Source organism: Oxyura jamaicensis, chromosome 15 (assembly GCF_011077185.1).
Source record: "Oxyura jamaicensis isolate SHBP4307 breed ruddy duck chromosome 15, BPBGC_Ojam_1.0, whole genome shotgun sequence".
In the NCBI taxonomy this organism is placed as follows: domain Eukaryota; kingdom Metazoa; phylum Chordata; class Aves; order Anseriformes; family Anatidae; genus Oxyura; species Oxyura jamaicensis.
In genome coordinates this window covers 5313755-5331374 of record NC_048907.1, presented here as the reverse complement: position 1 = coordinate 5331374, position 17620 = coordinate 5313755, and the positions used below count along the sequence as shown (strand labels likewise).

The following is a 17620-nucleotide window of genomic DNA, read 5'->3' as shown; positions in this document are numbered from 1 at the left end:
GACTGAGGTTACAAGCTTTACTAAGCATTTATCCTTTCGAGAAGAATATAAGGATGGAGAATTAACACCACCAATCTTTTTTTGGTGTAACATACAGCTGTATAATACAGTTGAAAGGACAGCACTGAAAATCGATACCATAATAAACTTTTTGGCTGCAGTCGTACAAGTTATTTCTGACAACAAAAACAAGCCTCACTATACTATTTATAAGCTATCTACTATTTATACGTGATCCTATGTGTAAGAGCAAGCCTGGATTTGAGGCTGGTTTTTATGAAGGTGTTTTCTTGGTCAGTTATAATCTAAGCTGTATTTGAACATTTTCATTTCATTCTGGGAAGTGCTTTTAAGTGTCATGGAAGTGCTGCTCATTTGCCAGCTGCAGTTAAACAGAACTGGCATTCTGATTCCATTCTGCCACTGATCAGCAAAAGATGGGATGGGTCAACATGAGATTGGCATGAACCCACTGAAGAAATCTAATTTCCTATCAAGCTGACCTTGAAAGTGGCATGGTGTGTTAATTACGTGTAAAATTCAACAGAGTGCCTTCTTGGAGTTTACAATATGAAGAATGTCCTCACGCTCACCTTGAGGGCAGGGCTCTCAAAATGAGGATCAGAAACCCCCTTGCTCTAGGTGACACGCGATTGCAATCATCCCTCTTCTATTCACTTGACTAACCTGGAAGAGTTTGCTATGTGTCCAGATAGAAATGGGTTAGAAAGCTTTGGTAATGGAAGGAAATTGAGATAGAAAAGTGGGGTTTCGGAATTAATTCACACCGCGTCAATATGGGCTGCCACCGAAAATCGCATGTGGTCCATGTCCCTGCTCCCAGGGGTGTATTTCCCTTCCTTTGTGCTCAGTCCTGTGATCACGAGATCATGAACTACTGGGATCAGTATTTGTTACTAACACCTAGTAGCAACATGAATGTGTAGTTAGAAATAGTTTTCTAAGCTCTTGTACCATTTATCTTGGCAATATCACAGTTTATATCTGATAATCCTGATTAAAGCTGAAACCAGCATATTTTTCTTCCACACAGCTTTCCCAAAATTCCCCAAAAAGGTATGATTCTACTCAAGCGTGTAAAAAGTCACAGTAGTAAGGAGAAGTTGTTTTGCAGCTGAGTGCAGTCATTAGAATAAGAAACTTGTTCTGTGGTAATTTGAATAGCCTCTGCTGGATTTTGGGAAAACTGTATGAGAGATTTTGTTTATAAGCCAGTATCGACATGTACAGGGTTGTACAGTAAACTCTTGAAATAAATGCATCTAATCAAACTGAAGTGTAAAGAGCAGTTTTGTTTACATCACAATGCCTACTAAAACTCTTCATCAGTGCTACTAAGCATGCTTTAAATTTGTAATGAAGCTTATCTTTTTAATTAGGTGTGTGTTTCTTTGCTAAGGTAGGTGGCTGCAGAAGGCTGCAGAAGCCAACATGCTGCCTCTGGCAGCCTGCAGAAATGGTGACGGGGATGTTTAGGGAAACACCTCTGAGGAGGATGTGCCCTTAACTCCTCCTCATCCTTCTGGCTGGCTGTAGAACTGACGGCTGAGTGTGGAAGCTTATTGTTATTGTGAGGCTGGAGAAGGAGATTTGTGTAAATCGTCATTTTTAAACCCATCTTCTCTTAAGTCGTTGGTCTTCGTGATAGCAGGATACACTGCAGAGTTACTCCAGGCTGCACCTGTTACTTCGCCAGCCATCATGTGCAATTTGCTTGAACACGAGGCTCTTTTTTAACGTCTTGCAGATCAAGGAGAGTGGTGCATCCCATAATCTGAGAAACACAGAGTGAGAACCAAGGGCTAGAAGCTGAAACCAAATGTGGTTGAGGGAGCTGCTGAACTCCTCCTTTCCTGGTATCTTCAAGTCAAAAGCAGATGTTTTTTTACAAGATAAGCTTAACTGAGTACAACATGCATGAAGTACTGCGTCATGCTGGAATCGAGCATGAGCTCGTGTTTTGAACACGAGGGCTGCAATTTTATGGTCCATATGTAGCTGTAAAAAGCTCACAATTTTTAAGCCCAAGACAAACAAACTTTTGCAGTTGACTGAATAATTAATCTTTTAAAATTTGTAATTAAATATAATCTCTAACTTTTTAAACTCTTCTGGTATTCTGTTGTGGAGTGCCTTTGCTGTTGAAATTTCCTATAATAATACTGCTTTATTTGCCCTGTACTATAGGGAATGCTTAAGGGGTTTCGCTGTTTATCAGCATGGTGTTTAAGGGCCTCCCCTCAGGACCCACCCCGGGCTTTGTTTACTGGGACCCGGAGCCGTTCAGTTTTCATGGAGGCATTTAAAATGTGGGGCTCAGGAGTTCCAGTTTTTTCTGTCTAGCCTGAACAGGTTTGTTTTGTTTTGAGTTCATATTTAGAGTTTGTATTTAGTGAAGTAGAAATAATGGCTGAAGGAGTAGAGAATACAGGCTTAGCATCATGCCATGGCCCTGTTCCAGCTCAAAAACATCCCTCTACATGCTGCGGGATTTTGGACCCGTGTGCCAGCCTTTGCAGGCCATTTCTTCCCTGCTCTGGGGACATAAAGGCACTCTCTTTGTTGGCGCGCTTCCTATTTAACAGAGGTGTCAGGCCACTTTCTTCTCATTGTTCTTTTTTCCGCAGCAGGACGGTTTCGTTTCGGAAGGTGTCTACCTGCTGCCCCTTGGCTCTCGGGAGCGCTGTGGGCAGTGGGCAGTGCATCAGCGCTTCCTGCTGCGTGCTTGTGCTGTGTTCAGTGGTTTTCTGTCAACTGCAACACCGGTAACTGCAAATATATTTAGCAGTGAGGTGACACACGAACTGAGAACTGACTAAACATGACTGCTAGGTTGAACTTTGTGTCTTCTATGTGATGTAAGTAGCCCTGAATTACCTATATTAATTCTTCAAAACAAACCAAAAACAAAACAGAAAAACACTGACCTGCATTAAAATAAATAAAAGGCACATCTCAAAATCAAATTGTAACTCCTGTATTCATCAAGTTCCTAGCAGGGTCAATTACATAAACTTCAGGACTGTGTGCTCTTCAATATTTTCAGGAAATTTGCAGGTGATAAAAGACAGGGGCATTGCTAGATAGTGGTGAGAGCGGGGTGCTAGTACATGGTGATCAGAGCTCCTGGAAGGAAAGGTGCAAAGATATAAGTAGATTGATACCTCCATGGATGTAAAAAGTAAGCCATAAAACGAGGAATTCTACCCTTTTGTGAATCCATATATGAATTTGAATTCATATGCCGTAGTTGAAACAAAAGTAAGTAAGGAGAGTCTGACAACCTGTGTTAGAGATCAGAATAAATGATCACAATGATCCCTTGGCTTTTATAACCGATGTATCTGGGCATCACCATCTGCAAATGGCTTGGGAGAAATTTAGGATGATCTAGAAAGATAAACACATTTTAATTTAACTGATATAAACAGAATGGTGTAACTTCTGCATTTAGACTGGTGCTGTCCCAGCAGTACATTCAGAGATGTTTTTTTCAGGAGGAATAGAAGGAGGCTGACGCATTTTGAAATAATATGGTCTTGCAGGAGAGTTAGTTGATACGAATTTCCTCTTTTCATGATTACTGTTTGCTTGAGGTTTTCTAATAGCTAAATTCTTATCCTTTAAAAGTTCATTTGTGTTTATTTGTCAAAAGGAAATGAATTTGTCTTCATTGCTATACTTTTCTATTTTTTTTTTCAGATTTTAATACTAAGTGAAGAAGAGCCTCAAAATACTGCAAGTAAAGACGAGGATTTCTCCTCCTGTCCAGGGCCTGTCATGGTAAGCAAAAGTCTTTTATAGAGACTCTTAAAGAGCAGGATAGGCTAAAATCTAAAAAGCATTGGTGAATTGATGTTTGTGTGTGAGTTGTTGAGCCTGAGGTGTAGTGTTAGACTAAGCGAGGCTAACACTCTTTTTTTTTCTTAATGTTCAGTCAAGGCATTCTTTTTTATGACTTCATTAACCAGGCTGCAGGAAGATCTGTTTCTCACATATTTAATTGAGTGCTTGTCTTTGTAAGTTTAGTAACTTCAGTAAGTTACTGATATCTGAATTCTCTAAACAGTCCATCCTGTTTGAACTTTTCATTGGTCATTGATAACTTGCTACATTGTGAAGAAGGCAGTAAGTGACAGCGCTGAAGTTAACTGTAAAGCTTTGTTTCTCAGGATGAAGAGACTCAGCACAGCCTTGAATGCATCCAGGCTAATCAGATTTTTCCCAGGAAGCAGCTTATCCGAGAGGATGAGAACCTTCAGGTAATCACCACAGTGCTTCTTGCCAGTTGAGATCACGATGTCACTTGTTGAGCTGTGTATTTTCTGGTCTCTCCTGCAGCATTTTCATTTGTGAGTCAGTACAGTAACTGGAGAAACACTTTCTGTTCAAAGATTCATGTACATTTGGACAGGACAGAGAGCTTGTGCGGTATGTTGCAGGAGTTTCCTCAGTGTCTGAAAAGTAGAACCATATACCCATGTCGTAATTTCAAGTGCTTATTCCTGAACTGAGAACCTAGTAATAGTCCCTGTCTACCAACACTAGGAAAGTTTTTACTACATAATTTAGAACTCTTCATGTTTCAATAAAACAAACAGAAAACCTCCCACCTAACACTGTTATTCAAGTTCTACCATTACTCCTTGTTACCAAAAGGCCAGAAGTCTTATGTTACACAAAATTTTTTCTTTTGTTGTTTTATTTTGTTTTTCCAAAGTTTCTGTTGAAATCAGTTTATTTCAGGTGATAAAATAATGTAGGCATCCTTATATCAACTGAAGAGGTAGCTTATTTCATTTTAATAGAAAATATTTTAAATTGATTTCAACTAAGTTGTTGCAAAACCAATTTAGTTTCAAGTTGAGCCCTTAGAAATGTTTCACTCAGCTCAGCTAAAATGGGTTTAAATCTCGGTTTTAGTTAAACAGTTGCAGTTTTTGGGTGCAGCATAATAAGATTGCAATCATAATTTCCTTCCAACCTATAAAACAGCAGCGTGTCATGCGTTTTCTTGTTTGCAGCAAGAAATACAAGTCAAAACGTATGATTTCTCCAACTGACTTCCACTGTGTAGCAGTTAGGTATCCAGTCTGAGCTGGTTGTCTGAGCTTGCTTGGTGAAGGGACCAACAGTGTAGAAGATTATACATGATTCACTTTAGGGTGAATTTAATAACATTATGGAAATGCCACATTCCATGAAGTAAGGAGCAAGAGCATAAATCAGGAGGTCAGGCTGCTTGCCAAAATGTGAAGATGTTTTGCTCAAATTTTTAATAAAAATGCACTGTTTTAACTAACCAAGCACATTCTACATAGGCAAGCTATGAGAAAAAAAAAGAATTGTAGAAAACAGAGGCTGCAATTCCTTCTTAGCAATAATAGCTAGGTTTGAGTTCTCAGCAGCGTTTCAGTTTGTTCTTTTGTTATTGTGTGCTTGAGTGGGTATTTATAGGAGGCATGTGGTTTTGGTAAACGCTTTCTAAAAGATTTCTCTTGCTATTCTGAAGGTCCCGTTCATTGAACTTCATGGTGAGAGTACAGAGTATGTAGGACGAGCAGAGGATGCCATCATTGCACTTTCTAATTACAGACTTCACATCAAATTCAAGGAGTCTGTTGTGAACGTAAGTGTTATTCATGCTACTACAGTAATACAGCTTTTTGAACTCAATCCAAATAAAAGAATTAGGTGACAGTACAGTGATCCTGCCTTTTAAGGTTAGTGGTAATAGAAAATCTCTTTGTGATGTTCAAGTCTCATTTTTCACAGAGAACAGATGTGTTTTTAGTCATCAAAAGGTGGCTCAGCACCCCTGAAAATGAGGCTCTGTAAGGATACTTCACATCAACTTTATGGTCCCTCCATAACTGGCTAAGTCTGCCAGATGTTCTCCTAAGCTCTGTATAAGGTCAATAGACAAGCCCAGGGTCTTCCAACGGGCTGTTTGCAACATCTAAGCTAAGTTCATATTTTGCTTAGAGAAGCTTCACCAAGAGAATCTGGAAGAGTTTAGCTACTGAAGTTTGATGCCTGAAGGTGAATAGTTTGGGTGCTACCATTAACGCTAGAGATCTGTGAATTTTACCTCCTTGTCAGATGCCTGTGCATTTCTTCATAGAGCTTTACATCCCTTCTTAAAAATGGTTACATATCTAGCTCCTCAAGGCCATAGAGAGAAATTTTATATAGAAATAAATTAAATGGGCATTGTGCAGTCCCTTACAGTGGTATAATTGGCATATGCCAGTCTTACTAGATACAGTACCAGCTGTGAACCATATATAGAATTCGTTAGGACATTATACATAGCACAGAAGTATTTTTTTTTAATATTTATAATAAACTAGCAAAACAAATCTACACAATCTAAGCACGTTTTTTCCCCCATGGGTGATGGGTTTTTCACCAGTCTCCTTAGTTGAAGTGAAGTCCTGACTCTGGCTAGTTGTAAGGTGTCAGTCATGAATCCTGAACTGTAAAGTGGTGAGTTAAATGTAAAACACCGAAACTGATGCGTGTTGTTCTAAGGCGGACAAAGGCAAGGGCAACAAAACATAAGACTTGTCAGGTGCTGTCACATACTTGACGGAGACACATGGCAGCACAGCGGTGTGGAACATCAGTGAGATCTCCTGTGCACGTAGCTGTTTGAACTCTTGATGCCACATCAGTCTTAAATTTAAATTGTTCTTTTATTGTTTTGTGCCAGAGCCAAATTATTAATTCTATAAGAACATTGTTTACTGATTGTTTAAAACTAAATCTTCACTGTTTTACGTTATCTCTAATCATATGGCTCTATTACCTACAGACTTCTGTGTGCCTGTCACTGTTACCATTAATCACAGAAAGTGCTCTTTTAATTCATGAGTTGTCAACATAATGGGCTGAATATGTGTATCTGCTGGCTGGTGAACATCTGCGTACAGCGTAATATGAAGAGCACATGTAAAGTGCCAGAATTCATGATGGTGTATTTTTTTCAGCAAATAAAGATACTATTTCTGAACACGGCAATTATTTAAAATGATGGCAGGAAATTTCTGATGGCAATAATTTAATCGGAAATTTAAGGGCTCTTACCTTCCACTGCTGACCATACAAAGGAGATGATGCATGTGTGTATGCAGAGGTAGCATAACTTTACTTTCCTCCTCTTATTCCATACTCAGTCATGGATTACGATTTGGGACTTAAAAGTTAATCTGTACATGCACAGGGGGATGAGAGCCAAGGGTCAGCTAGGTGCTGGGATGTCTCAACTGCAGCCCAGCCAGATGCATCCCTCCGTACTGTCAACAACAAAGGGAAGACTCATTACGAGCAGTGCATTTTATAGGGGTCCTCATCTTTGTTATATGAACATGAACTCTTAAGGCTGAATTCTGCCAATGGGTCTGCTACAATAAAACTCTTACTGTACTGTGTACTGTTAGCTTTACTTATTTATTTTTTAATTCAGAGTTCAACTGTTGTATGAAATTGGCAAGTAGAAGTGACAGCGGAAAGGACTGAATATTTATAAACAAGGAGCCAAGACATGAGAAACAAGCGTAATTCTAAAAAGCAAGAGTTTGTCCTTGGGAATGCCAGGAAATGACTTAATTACCTTATTAGATAAGGCATTAATGAATGTACTGCACTTGCTGTTGTGTCTGTCCTTAGGATTATTGGGGGATAATTTTTGAAGAATTGCCAATTTAATATATATGAACAGCAACAAAAATTAATGTTTTCTTAAATATTATTTGTTTGAGTTCAGGAAAGACAGCACAAAATTTTGTCAATATTACCGTGTTAGTGTTGCTTCACTGACTTTGATGTGCAGTGTTCTGACCTTGTAAGGCCTGAGTAAGAACTCCGTCTGTCGTCTCTGAGGTTGTTAGTCCTGCTTTGTATGTCATCATTAGTGAGAAAGATTCAATTAAGTACTGTGGCAGGTAGAGTAGAATACAGATTATTCTTCTCTAATCATATTTGACCATCACTAATAACTTACTGTGAACTCCCCAGTACTAGAGTTCGAGGCAGACAAGATTTGGAATACTTGTAAGGATAAAAAGGTATTTGTAGTAATTAGGAACCATATTTAAATCGCTAAAGTTTGGAATAATAATTTGGCTATTGTTGATCAATTGGTGATTTTCTAAATGAAAATCACTGAGTACTTTCTGATCACGTTCATCTCAATTCTTTTCTATTTTTATATCGTTAGACCTATTCAGAAAACACCTGGCTACTTTTGAGAAGGCCTTCTAAAAAATGTAATTGCGTTTACTAATTGTAGAGACTTGTTTTTTCTTCATTTTCAGTGACTTTTCTAGAAATCAATACCCTAAGGATATAGTAACAACCTTCCCACCTCAGCAGAGAGAGGTATTTGTGTATGCTGAAGAAGATTGTTAGCAAGCATCTGTATCACAGTAAAAACACGTGTGAGAAGTGTTTGTTCCCAGTGGTTCCCAGTGGCTGGGCGTGCAGCTGTTCTGGGCAGGCACATCCTCTTGGAGGAGGTGGAATATTCCTGTGCAGTAGCTGTAGAAATGGACCTCCAGGGAAAGCAGAATGCACGCCAACTACTTGTACCTTAATAAGGACAACTGCATGAAAGAAATAGGATCCAATTAAAAATGGATTCCTAGTCTTTGTTTTTGTACCTCACTGTTCTCTTTTTGTTTGCAATTCAATAGACTGGCTGTCCAAACGATGCTTGTGAAACCTCAGTAAGTAGCACAATGTTGCTAGATCACTTGCTGCACCTGTGCTTGAAAATAAATACATTTAAATGTTGATAATGCTCACCTTGCAACACTGCAGAAAAGGGTTGTGTGCAAAAGTCCTTTCCATGGATAATTTCCTAGATCTGAGTAGTAATAGGGACATGGAGTTTTAAATGCAAAAACAAAAGATCCCTTAGACCATGCATAAATTGGAGGGATTATGGCATTCAAAAGTGTTGCCTTGTATTTATCCATGGGATTATAATGCAGACTCAACAGTGATATCTCAGTGCACATAACAAGTTTGGTTCCCAGGCTGATCTCCATTGATTGGCGTTCCTTAAGAAAATTTCAAACGTTGCAGCTGATATTTCTGTCTAATCATTTTTCTCTGTGTAAGCTAATTGCATTTATGGGGGAATTAAAATGTTAGTGTATTCTATGAAACCCTGGGTTTGAATGTAGCCTCTTTCAAATAGCAGATTTTGGATGCAGGAGGAAAAAAAAAAGTCACACTGGCAAGACGAGGAAGATTTTCAGTCCTTAGAATCTAATGAGTTTTAGCATGAGCTTTCCCTTGGCATTTAGTGGAAAAATGGTTTGTCTGGTTTCTTCGCAGCCTTATGTAAGTATTACAGTTGTGGGTCATCTGTGCTGAGCAATAGCTTAGTGTTGTCCCCGGGTGCCGGTTGTCTGACTGTTCACACTGGTCCTGAAAGCAGAGAAAGGGACTAAGTAATTACCTGCAAGGCAAAACCCGAATGTAACCTGGGTGTAATTAAAAGCAAAATGTGCTTCAGGTACTCCTTGTAGGCTGTATGAACCAGATTGCACCTGGAAGGATTTGACTCCCTCCATCTACAGGACTCCTTTAAGGCCTTGTGAGCTGACCTTGCCGCTTCAGTACCTCCATGTTCCATCTCACACCACGCTTCAGGATGTACAGCACAGCCTTGGCCTCGTGCTGTTTGAAGTAACCAGTAACAGAACCCTAACGATATTTCTGGCTCTGAACTGGGAAAACAACAAGGAAGTACTAATTCCAGCTCATGACCCCTGGGTACCACCTGGTATCCAGTAGCCTGAGGCCGCGTGGTGCGCAGGGTCGAGAGCAAATCAGATCCTTCAAGAGTAAATGTGCTATGGAACAGCCTGAGCGTGGTCCACGGCGTGCCGCGTGGCACCGCAGTCGAGGACTGAGCCATGCAGTGGGTCCTTTTAGCAGGTTTAAACATAACCTTTCATTTTCTAGCTACAGAGGTATATTTCTCTGAACGTATCTTGCACTGCAGTGAGATGACAGCTCCAGCAATTAAAAAATAAAAGAAAAAATAATTCCAAAAAGGTAAAAAACGTAAAAAGTTGCTGTTTAAAACAATATATATGTATATTTTTAAGAAGAGACAGTCAAGGGGTATAGTGCAAGAGAGTAATATTCCACTGTGATATGGTTGGCCTTTGATAACAGCGCATGTTTATTCTTGTAAAAGCAAAAATGATTGCTTCTCCACTGCTTTATTCAGATAGACGCTATTAAATGGGGAAGTGCCTGCAAATAGAATTGATGGCTCTTTCAGGAGCAAACTAACGGCGCTGGGCGTCTGCCTCGCGGTGTGATTCAGCCTGAAAAACAGAACAATGAAACCGGGAGGTTATTAGTGGGAAAAATGGGAGGACGGAGGCAGGTAATTTTACAGAGTTTTATGGGGTAGTAAGAGTAATGGACAGGAAGGAGATTGAAAATTGAAGAGGATCAGAGGATAGATTTTTATGACCGGAAAAGAAAATTTACAAGACTGATGTGAAGGTTGCCCTAAAGAAAGAAACAGCAAATTTTAAGGAAATAGATGGGGAGCCGTGTGCAGATTGTAAAGGGGAAAAATAATGGCTGCTGAGCAGAGGGCAGATTGGAAGAGAGCAGAACAAAGAATGGCTTTGAAAGAAGGAAATTAAAAATAATGCATTAGTAGAAGAATAGTCAGAATGTTGTTAGGGTGCAGATGAGGGGAAGAGGAGCTGGAACTAGACTGCAAGGCGAAGAACCGCTTAAATGAAGTGTGTGTTGGAAGGAATGCAGTAACAGAGGGCTCGGAGAAAAAGAGTATTAACAGGTGAAGGAGCATTTGACTTAAAAAGGATGCCCTCTAGAGCCTCAACTCATTTACTAGTGGGAATGTATCTTGCTTTCTGCGTTGGTGCAATGGGAGTCAATGGTAGTTTTAAATAATGTATCGGTGTTTGTGGGGCTGTCCAGCTGGGAAGGGAGAATGGAGGATTCTCTAGTGTTAGGTCTGGTCCGGTCCCTTCAATTATTAGACAAAACCATCACATTAATTTTACCTGCCTTGCAGCCTAGAATCAAGTAGGAGAAATAGTGGAAGAAATTACTGGTTAAAATAAAAAGGCTGTAGCAACTGCAGTGCATCTGATCTGCATATCTGTAATGCATTTAAATAGTTGGTTAAATCAGCGGCTAAGCCCATCAGCATCTTCAGCGTACCTCTTCTCACCACTCACTTTGTTCTACTAGAGCTGGGTGGCTCTGCAGTCAGTTTTAGCATCCGAGGGGATGCCTGCTCGTGTTGCTGGCCATGTAATTGATATCAGGCTGTTGGCAATCTCTGAACAGTAACGGGACTGAAAACACGGACCAGAATTCAAGTTCCAGTGTTACTTGAATACCCTAACTTCTGGGCTGTCAAGTCAGACTCCATCTCGTCTAGTGTCCTTGTGCCTGAATTTTATGTTCTTTACTGGCCTGGTTGCAACAGAAGGACCAGAGGAAAACTTGCACTTAGGACTCTGACTTTTGGGTGAGCAGGGATAGCTGAGGTGCAGCCGTGAGCCGTGTGCCTGCCTCCAAGAGACAGAATTACGACCGTTCTCTTGGGCCCAGCATTCACTATTAGCGCTCTAGGTATCTTCATGCTCAGAATGAGTTTTCTTGTGGCTCTTGTTTCTGAGGCATCTCCTTCCCCCGTCTGCTGTTTTTAATTCCATTTCCTTTGATCATTCCACTCAAATCGGGCACTTCTTAAGCATCGTGATCCCTGAGAAGCAGCAGTCTTGGCTCCACACCCCAGATCCGTGATTGAAGGTAATCTTCAAGGACTTGTGCCCGGAGTCATATGGAAAGGCACTGGCAGAGCAGGGTCTTAGAGCCATCTTGTAAGCCCCAAGCCTGAACTTAAACTGCTGGATCGCACCCCACTGATGACAAGATAAGAGAATTTGGGTGTTTTATCTGATAGCCTTTGTTGTACTGAGGGATCCCAGTGGCAGAGGTTTTCTTGCTTTGAGTAATGTTCAGTATAATCTCTAATAAACATTTCAAACAATTTTACGCAGTTTATTGTAAATATTAGCTAAATTCTATAACTGTGTTTGGAATTTAGGCAATTATTTCTGAGGTAGTTGAATACTAACTCTTACTCATTTCAGACCACAATGTACATTTGCCTGTCTCGGGTAAAGGTCCAAAATACGAATGAAACTAATATTTTCATTGTGTGGTCTCTTGCTTCTCATCTTTAAAGGTACTTGCATGTGCTTACATGTTTTGCCTGATCAAGCTTCTGCCAGCTACATATGCCATAAAACATGAGAAGTGCATATAACTACACCTGTAAAACTGAGTGATTCAGCTTTATTACTCGAAGTACAGCTGCTTTGATCACGGGAGTTAATGTACACAGGGCAAACGATTGTCCCCAAAGAAGAGAGATGGAATATGTCCACATAACAAGCATCGAGACTGCAGCAGTCTGTTAAGGGGGAATCTTACGTAGTGTTTTGTTTTCAACACCAATAGCTAAAATTACATTTCCTAAATCTCTAAATTTGGACCAACAAAAGAGAAAGATGCTTCCAGGAGAGAGGAGCTTGTGGGTTTTTGCTGCTTTTTCTACCTTTGCATATGCTACCAGTGCTGCAGCCCTCTCCCTGATGTAATCTGTAATCTCAGATATTTTCATGGGATCCTTTAAGGTTCTTGGGCTACACAGCAGTGGAGCTAGAAACTTTACTGATCTGTGGTACCATACTTCAGAGCTTTTGAAGTAGCTATACTTAGGTTTTTTGTTACTTTTCTCTCTCTTTTCTGTCTCCACATAGTCCTTGTGAGATAAGCCCAGAAATTACAGCGTTAATGCCATTTGTAATTAAATCATATAATCTTTTTAATTGCAGGTTCCATTGCAGCTTATAGAAAGTGTTGAGTGCCGTGACATATTTCAACTTCATTTGACTTGCAAAGACTGCAAGGTTATAAGGTATGAATAGGCCAAATGCTGAATGGGCTGTGACTTTGCCTTCCATGTGCTGTGAACAGCTGAGACATTCTAAAGAAATGTGTGGTTTTTTTTTTTGTTTTGTTCATATTTTGTGCACTTTCTTCCCCCCAAAAGATTTTCTTCTGTCTTTGTGTATCATAGCTGGTCATTTTTGTAAAGAAGATGGCATGCATTTTATTTGGAAGTTAATCTTAATCTCACTGTTTTTTCCCTGATTTACAACGAATATGTACTAGTTATAAGACACAGAACGAGATAAAACAGCTGAAACATACACATCTTAGAAAAATAGTGTTAAGATTTGGGGTTGAGGGTTGGGGTTTAAGGTATGGGCTTGTGCAGTCCTACCTGAAACCTTCAGACAGGATAGCATCAGCCACCTCGCGTTTTTAGCTGTTGTCAGAGTGCAGAGACTATCCTTAAGACGCAAGTAGCCTGTTGAAAAAGAAAGTCTGGGAATAAGGTAAAGCCAGGTCTGCAACCCACCTTGATGGACAGCAAAGTGGCTGTCATGTGGAAGGGAGTGTTAATATGTCTCTGTCCTTCAGCATTCTTCAGTGTCTGCCCCTGGGTTCTCTGAACTTCACTATTTCCTACTTTTCTGGTGGATAAATTAATTTTGATCTATAAACTTTAATTAACAAGAAAGGAACACTTCTTTTTGATTAAATGTTTGCTGGCAGTACCTTTCGTATAATGAAATGCGCCCCAGTCACATCTGAGCACTCAGAATGTTTAACAGGCCAGCTGCTTCCTGAAATGCTGTATTTTGATGAGGTCTGATTTTACTTTAGAAGTAATATCTAGTTTAATTTGAATTAAATATTTAACTTCCTCTTAACTTATAGCTCTTGACATTTAAAAAAGTCACTCTTCCTATCTACATTAATTTGTTAATCCTCTTCAATTGTACAATGAATACAAATTACTTGTATTTATGTCCTCCTTTATGAATTTCTGATCAAAATTGCAGTTCTGAGAATCAGGACTTGATGAAAATGACCACTGGAACTCGTGAGGTGTGGGCTCAAGATCCCCAAACTGGAACATGTGCATGTTATGTTTCCTGAACAAAGCAGTTTCTGTTTTGAATAACTGGGCTCAAACGAAGATAGTGTTGAAAATGACTAATAGCAACTTTAAAACAATTTAGAAAGAAAATGGGATACTTAGGGTGAGATGCATCTTGTCTAACTGCAGACACTTAATAGACAATTAACCAGTCTGAGCTAGCAGTGTAGGCTCACTTTATAGTCAGTGATGAGAAATAAAAGCTTCCGGGCTGCACTTCCTCGCAGCTATTTTAGATGTTTCATAAGACAGCAGGAGCTGCACATGTCTTCGTCCTTCCACTGCCTGACTTTTAGGTATTTACAGGTAGGGATAATAAATCCTGCCCTTAGAGAATACAGATGCTGTCATTAATGATGAATGTAGTTGAAACCAGACTGAGCTGAATGCAAATATTTGGTGAATATTTTATAACTATAAAATCTTGAAGAAATCTGTCAGGGAAAAGTAAAAATAAATCACTGCACTAATTTCCACCCTTTATTCCAAAGGGGCCAGAAATCCTCTTTGAAAAGACAAGCCAATGCCATTTTAATATACTGCTTTGAAAATTATTTTTTCCTGTGCAGGGAATGTTCTTGCTCGTTGATGTTAGTTTGTCATGTTAGGCAAAGCTCAGATTCAAAAACGTTTTTTCTGCTTACCATCAAGGCCAGGAAAGAGAATCTTAACATGAACGATAGGGGAATAACGTAAGATTTCACATACTGGCGTTTGTCCCCGTTGTTCTTAAATTAAGTATATCATTCAGATGGATCTTTCTTCTAGATTTGATGAAAAATGCATTCTTGCTTGCAGGAATGTGATAGATTATAATGTATGCGGTGGTTTTGTGAGTTGGTTTCCATCTCGGAATCTTCCCTTCAGCATCTTCCCTTCAGCAAGACGACATGACACAGTTCTGTTTTGTGTGAAAGCTGCACGCTGAACTCAGGGATGGTCACCATGATTTTAAACTAGCCATCCCCATAAACATCTTCCTCGTCCATGACTATTAAGGCATGCTGGTGGCTTATTTACAGTCACAGAATATTGCTTTCATGCTTGCAGTTGAACTTGAATCCCTAGGTATTTATTTCTGTACTAATACCCTAAGGTTTCATTTTTACTATCCACTAGAATGTACACAGAAGTAGAACTAAATTATCAATAAGATGGTTGTCCTAATTTTGAGCTTTCACAAGGGTTTTCGCAGTCAGCATGACCTTATAATGTGGCCCCCTTACCAACAATTAATAGTTAAATGTTGCTTTCTGTGGCAGGTGTCAGTTTTCTACTTTCGAGCAGTGTCAAGATTGGCTGAAGCGTCTGAACAATGCCATCCGCCCTCCTTCAAAGATAGAAGACCTTTTCTCATTTGCCTATCATGCTTGGTGCATGGAGGTGTATGCTAGTGAAAAGGAACAACATGGAGACTTGTGTCGGCCAGGTACGTGGAAGCACTTTGAGGATCATCACATGTGATTTGAATAGGAACTGCCTGCTTGTTGCTGACATCCAGAACTTTCAAAAATAAGTATGAACAATTCAGTTTTTCTGTTTAAACTGTACCAGAAGAATTCTCATATGGTCTTTTTTTACATCAGTTCTTGCACTTCTTCCTTGGTTATATAGTATACCTCCACTTTCAGCAGGGTGTTCTTTAATGTCTCACAGGTCTGACTCTGCACAGTCTGAATTTTGTCCTGTCTGAACAAATGGGAGATTAGCTCCCACCACAGCGACTTTGGGATCAAAAAGCTGTGCAAAACACTCCCTGAATGGCCTGGGGAAATGAATGTGGTGGATCTAATTTAGTCAGTCATGTATAATACTAATAACATTTTGCTCACCAGGGCAGCAACTTTCATTCTAAACATTTTGTATGGATTGTGCCCATGTTTTTATAGTCATTGCTTACAACAGTGGTCTTCGACGTGGATGTTCAGCAGTAGGAGGTGCAGGAGAAAGATGCCTCTGAGCTGTTTCTGAGGTTCACAACTGCAAGACAGTGACCTATTTTTAGTGGAATATCATCCACATCATTGAGAAGTCCACAAGTAAATAAAAAGTAAAAATTGCTACGCTGGTGGTTATAGCACTTGTTTGAATCTGAGGAAATCTATGTTCTGGGCCCCCTCCAGTCTGAGGCCTTCTGCATCCACAATCCACGTATCTGAGAAAAATGACCTAATTATAGGAGTTACGTTCACAGAGGAATGACGGTGTGGTTCTGCCCATGGTACTGAAGCTGGTGTGCGGTTTAGCAGACTGTAATTTCCTTGAAGCCTGAGGAAGAGCAGTCAACAGGTAGCACACAAGTGGGAGGAGGTGTTGCTTGGTTCTGCTTCCTGTTCCTGCACTTTACACACTTTGTTAGCAGTTGCTGAAAAAGAAAAATCCTCAGAGCAGAATTTTAAATTCATATCTTTCCCCTTCAGCGTGTATTACAAGTTTTAGTGACTGTTCCAAACAGTAGCTGACACTGAATGAAGCCCATCCTCAGTGCTGCAAGGACACATTGCTCTTCCCACAGAACATTTAAGGACAGTAATAAATACTGTTGCAAATAGGAGCATGGCAGAGGTTGTCTCCTGGCCGGAATGCTGTGTCCCAGTTCAGTTCTGCACTTGAGAAATCGAAGGCCTGTCCTCACAGAGGGCTGCTAAACAGCTGCTGCAAAGCAAGGACCCAAGTAGCTCCTACACTTCAGGACGATAAATTCTGGGTGGCTAAAATATAATAAATTCAAGCTCGTGCAGGGAGTAGGAGCTCACGTGAGAAGTGGGGAAATGTTGGCAAGCTCCAGTCTGATTGACCTGGCGATAGGGAAGGGAAAGCAGAGCTACAGTGCCTCTGTGTGACTGACATTAACCCTCACAAAGTCACAGCCCGGGAGGCAGAACTGTCTTGTCTTTTCTTTCTTCTTTTCTTCTTTTTTTTTTAAAAAAAAACTGTTTTACCAGTGACACAATGTAAAGGAAGTGGTGATGGTCAGGCAGGTCCATCGTTTTACCACTATGAGCCCTGAAGAATGACTGCTCTCTCTTTGCACAGTGCCATTCTCCCATTTTAACTTCAAAATAGCATAAGAAAAACAAACTTAGTACGCTTCCCTAAGGCAGATCTCACACGCAGTGTAAAGCATGTCTTGAATTGCAGAGAACCAGTTTCAGTGTATGATCTGACCTGTAGAAATGAAGAACGTTGTAGCTTCTCTTTCACAGTTAATTTCACAGTCCTGTAGCCATTATCTTTACTCTTGGTTTACCTATTTCTCTATATTTATCTCTAATTGTTGGACATGTACATTTACATTCTTAGAGATACAAGTCTCTGCATATCTCATGTATTTAAAGACACTAAGGGTTTTCTGAAATATAACAAAAAGGTGTAATACTTAACGCATTATTTTTCATTAGATTTTTCCCCCATTGATTGGTACTTTGCCTCATGATTCAGTAATAAAGTAATTTAAAGAGACAGGCAACAGACAGACTTACAGATGATCTTATCTAGCGTTGCACATTG

The 17620-nt window shown here is 39.9% G+C and overlaps 1 protein-coding gene across 13 annotated transcripts in view; it reads left to right on the top strand.

The window, feature by feature from the left end:
- MTMR3 (myotubularin related protein 3) overlaps positions 1–17620 on the top strand; it is a 79256-nt gene that overhangs the window by 31621 nt on the left and 30015 nt on the right. For 6 of the 13 annotated variants that reach the window (XM_035340208.1, XM_035340217.1, XM_035340216.1 and 3 more), the window contains 6 exons: positions 3724–3804; positions 4194–4283; positions 5534–5650; positions 8718–8750; positions 12936–13018; positions 15373–15539. In XM_035340208.1, the coding sequence (XP_035196099.1) occupies positions 3802–3804; positions 4194–4283; positions 5534–5650; positions 8718–8750; positions 12936–13018; positions 15373–15539 (493 nt within the window). In that variant the 5' untranslated portion in view covers positions 3724–3801. Of the gene's footprint in view, positions 1–1768; positions 1878–3723; positions 3805–4193; positions 4284–5533; positions 5651–8717; positions 8751–12935; positions 13019–15372; positions 15540–17620 lie in introns of all 13 variants that reach the window. The other 7 variants (XM_035340219.1, XM_035340218.1, XM_035340215.1 and 4 more) reach the window with 2 other exon arrangements.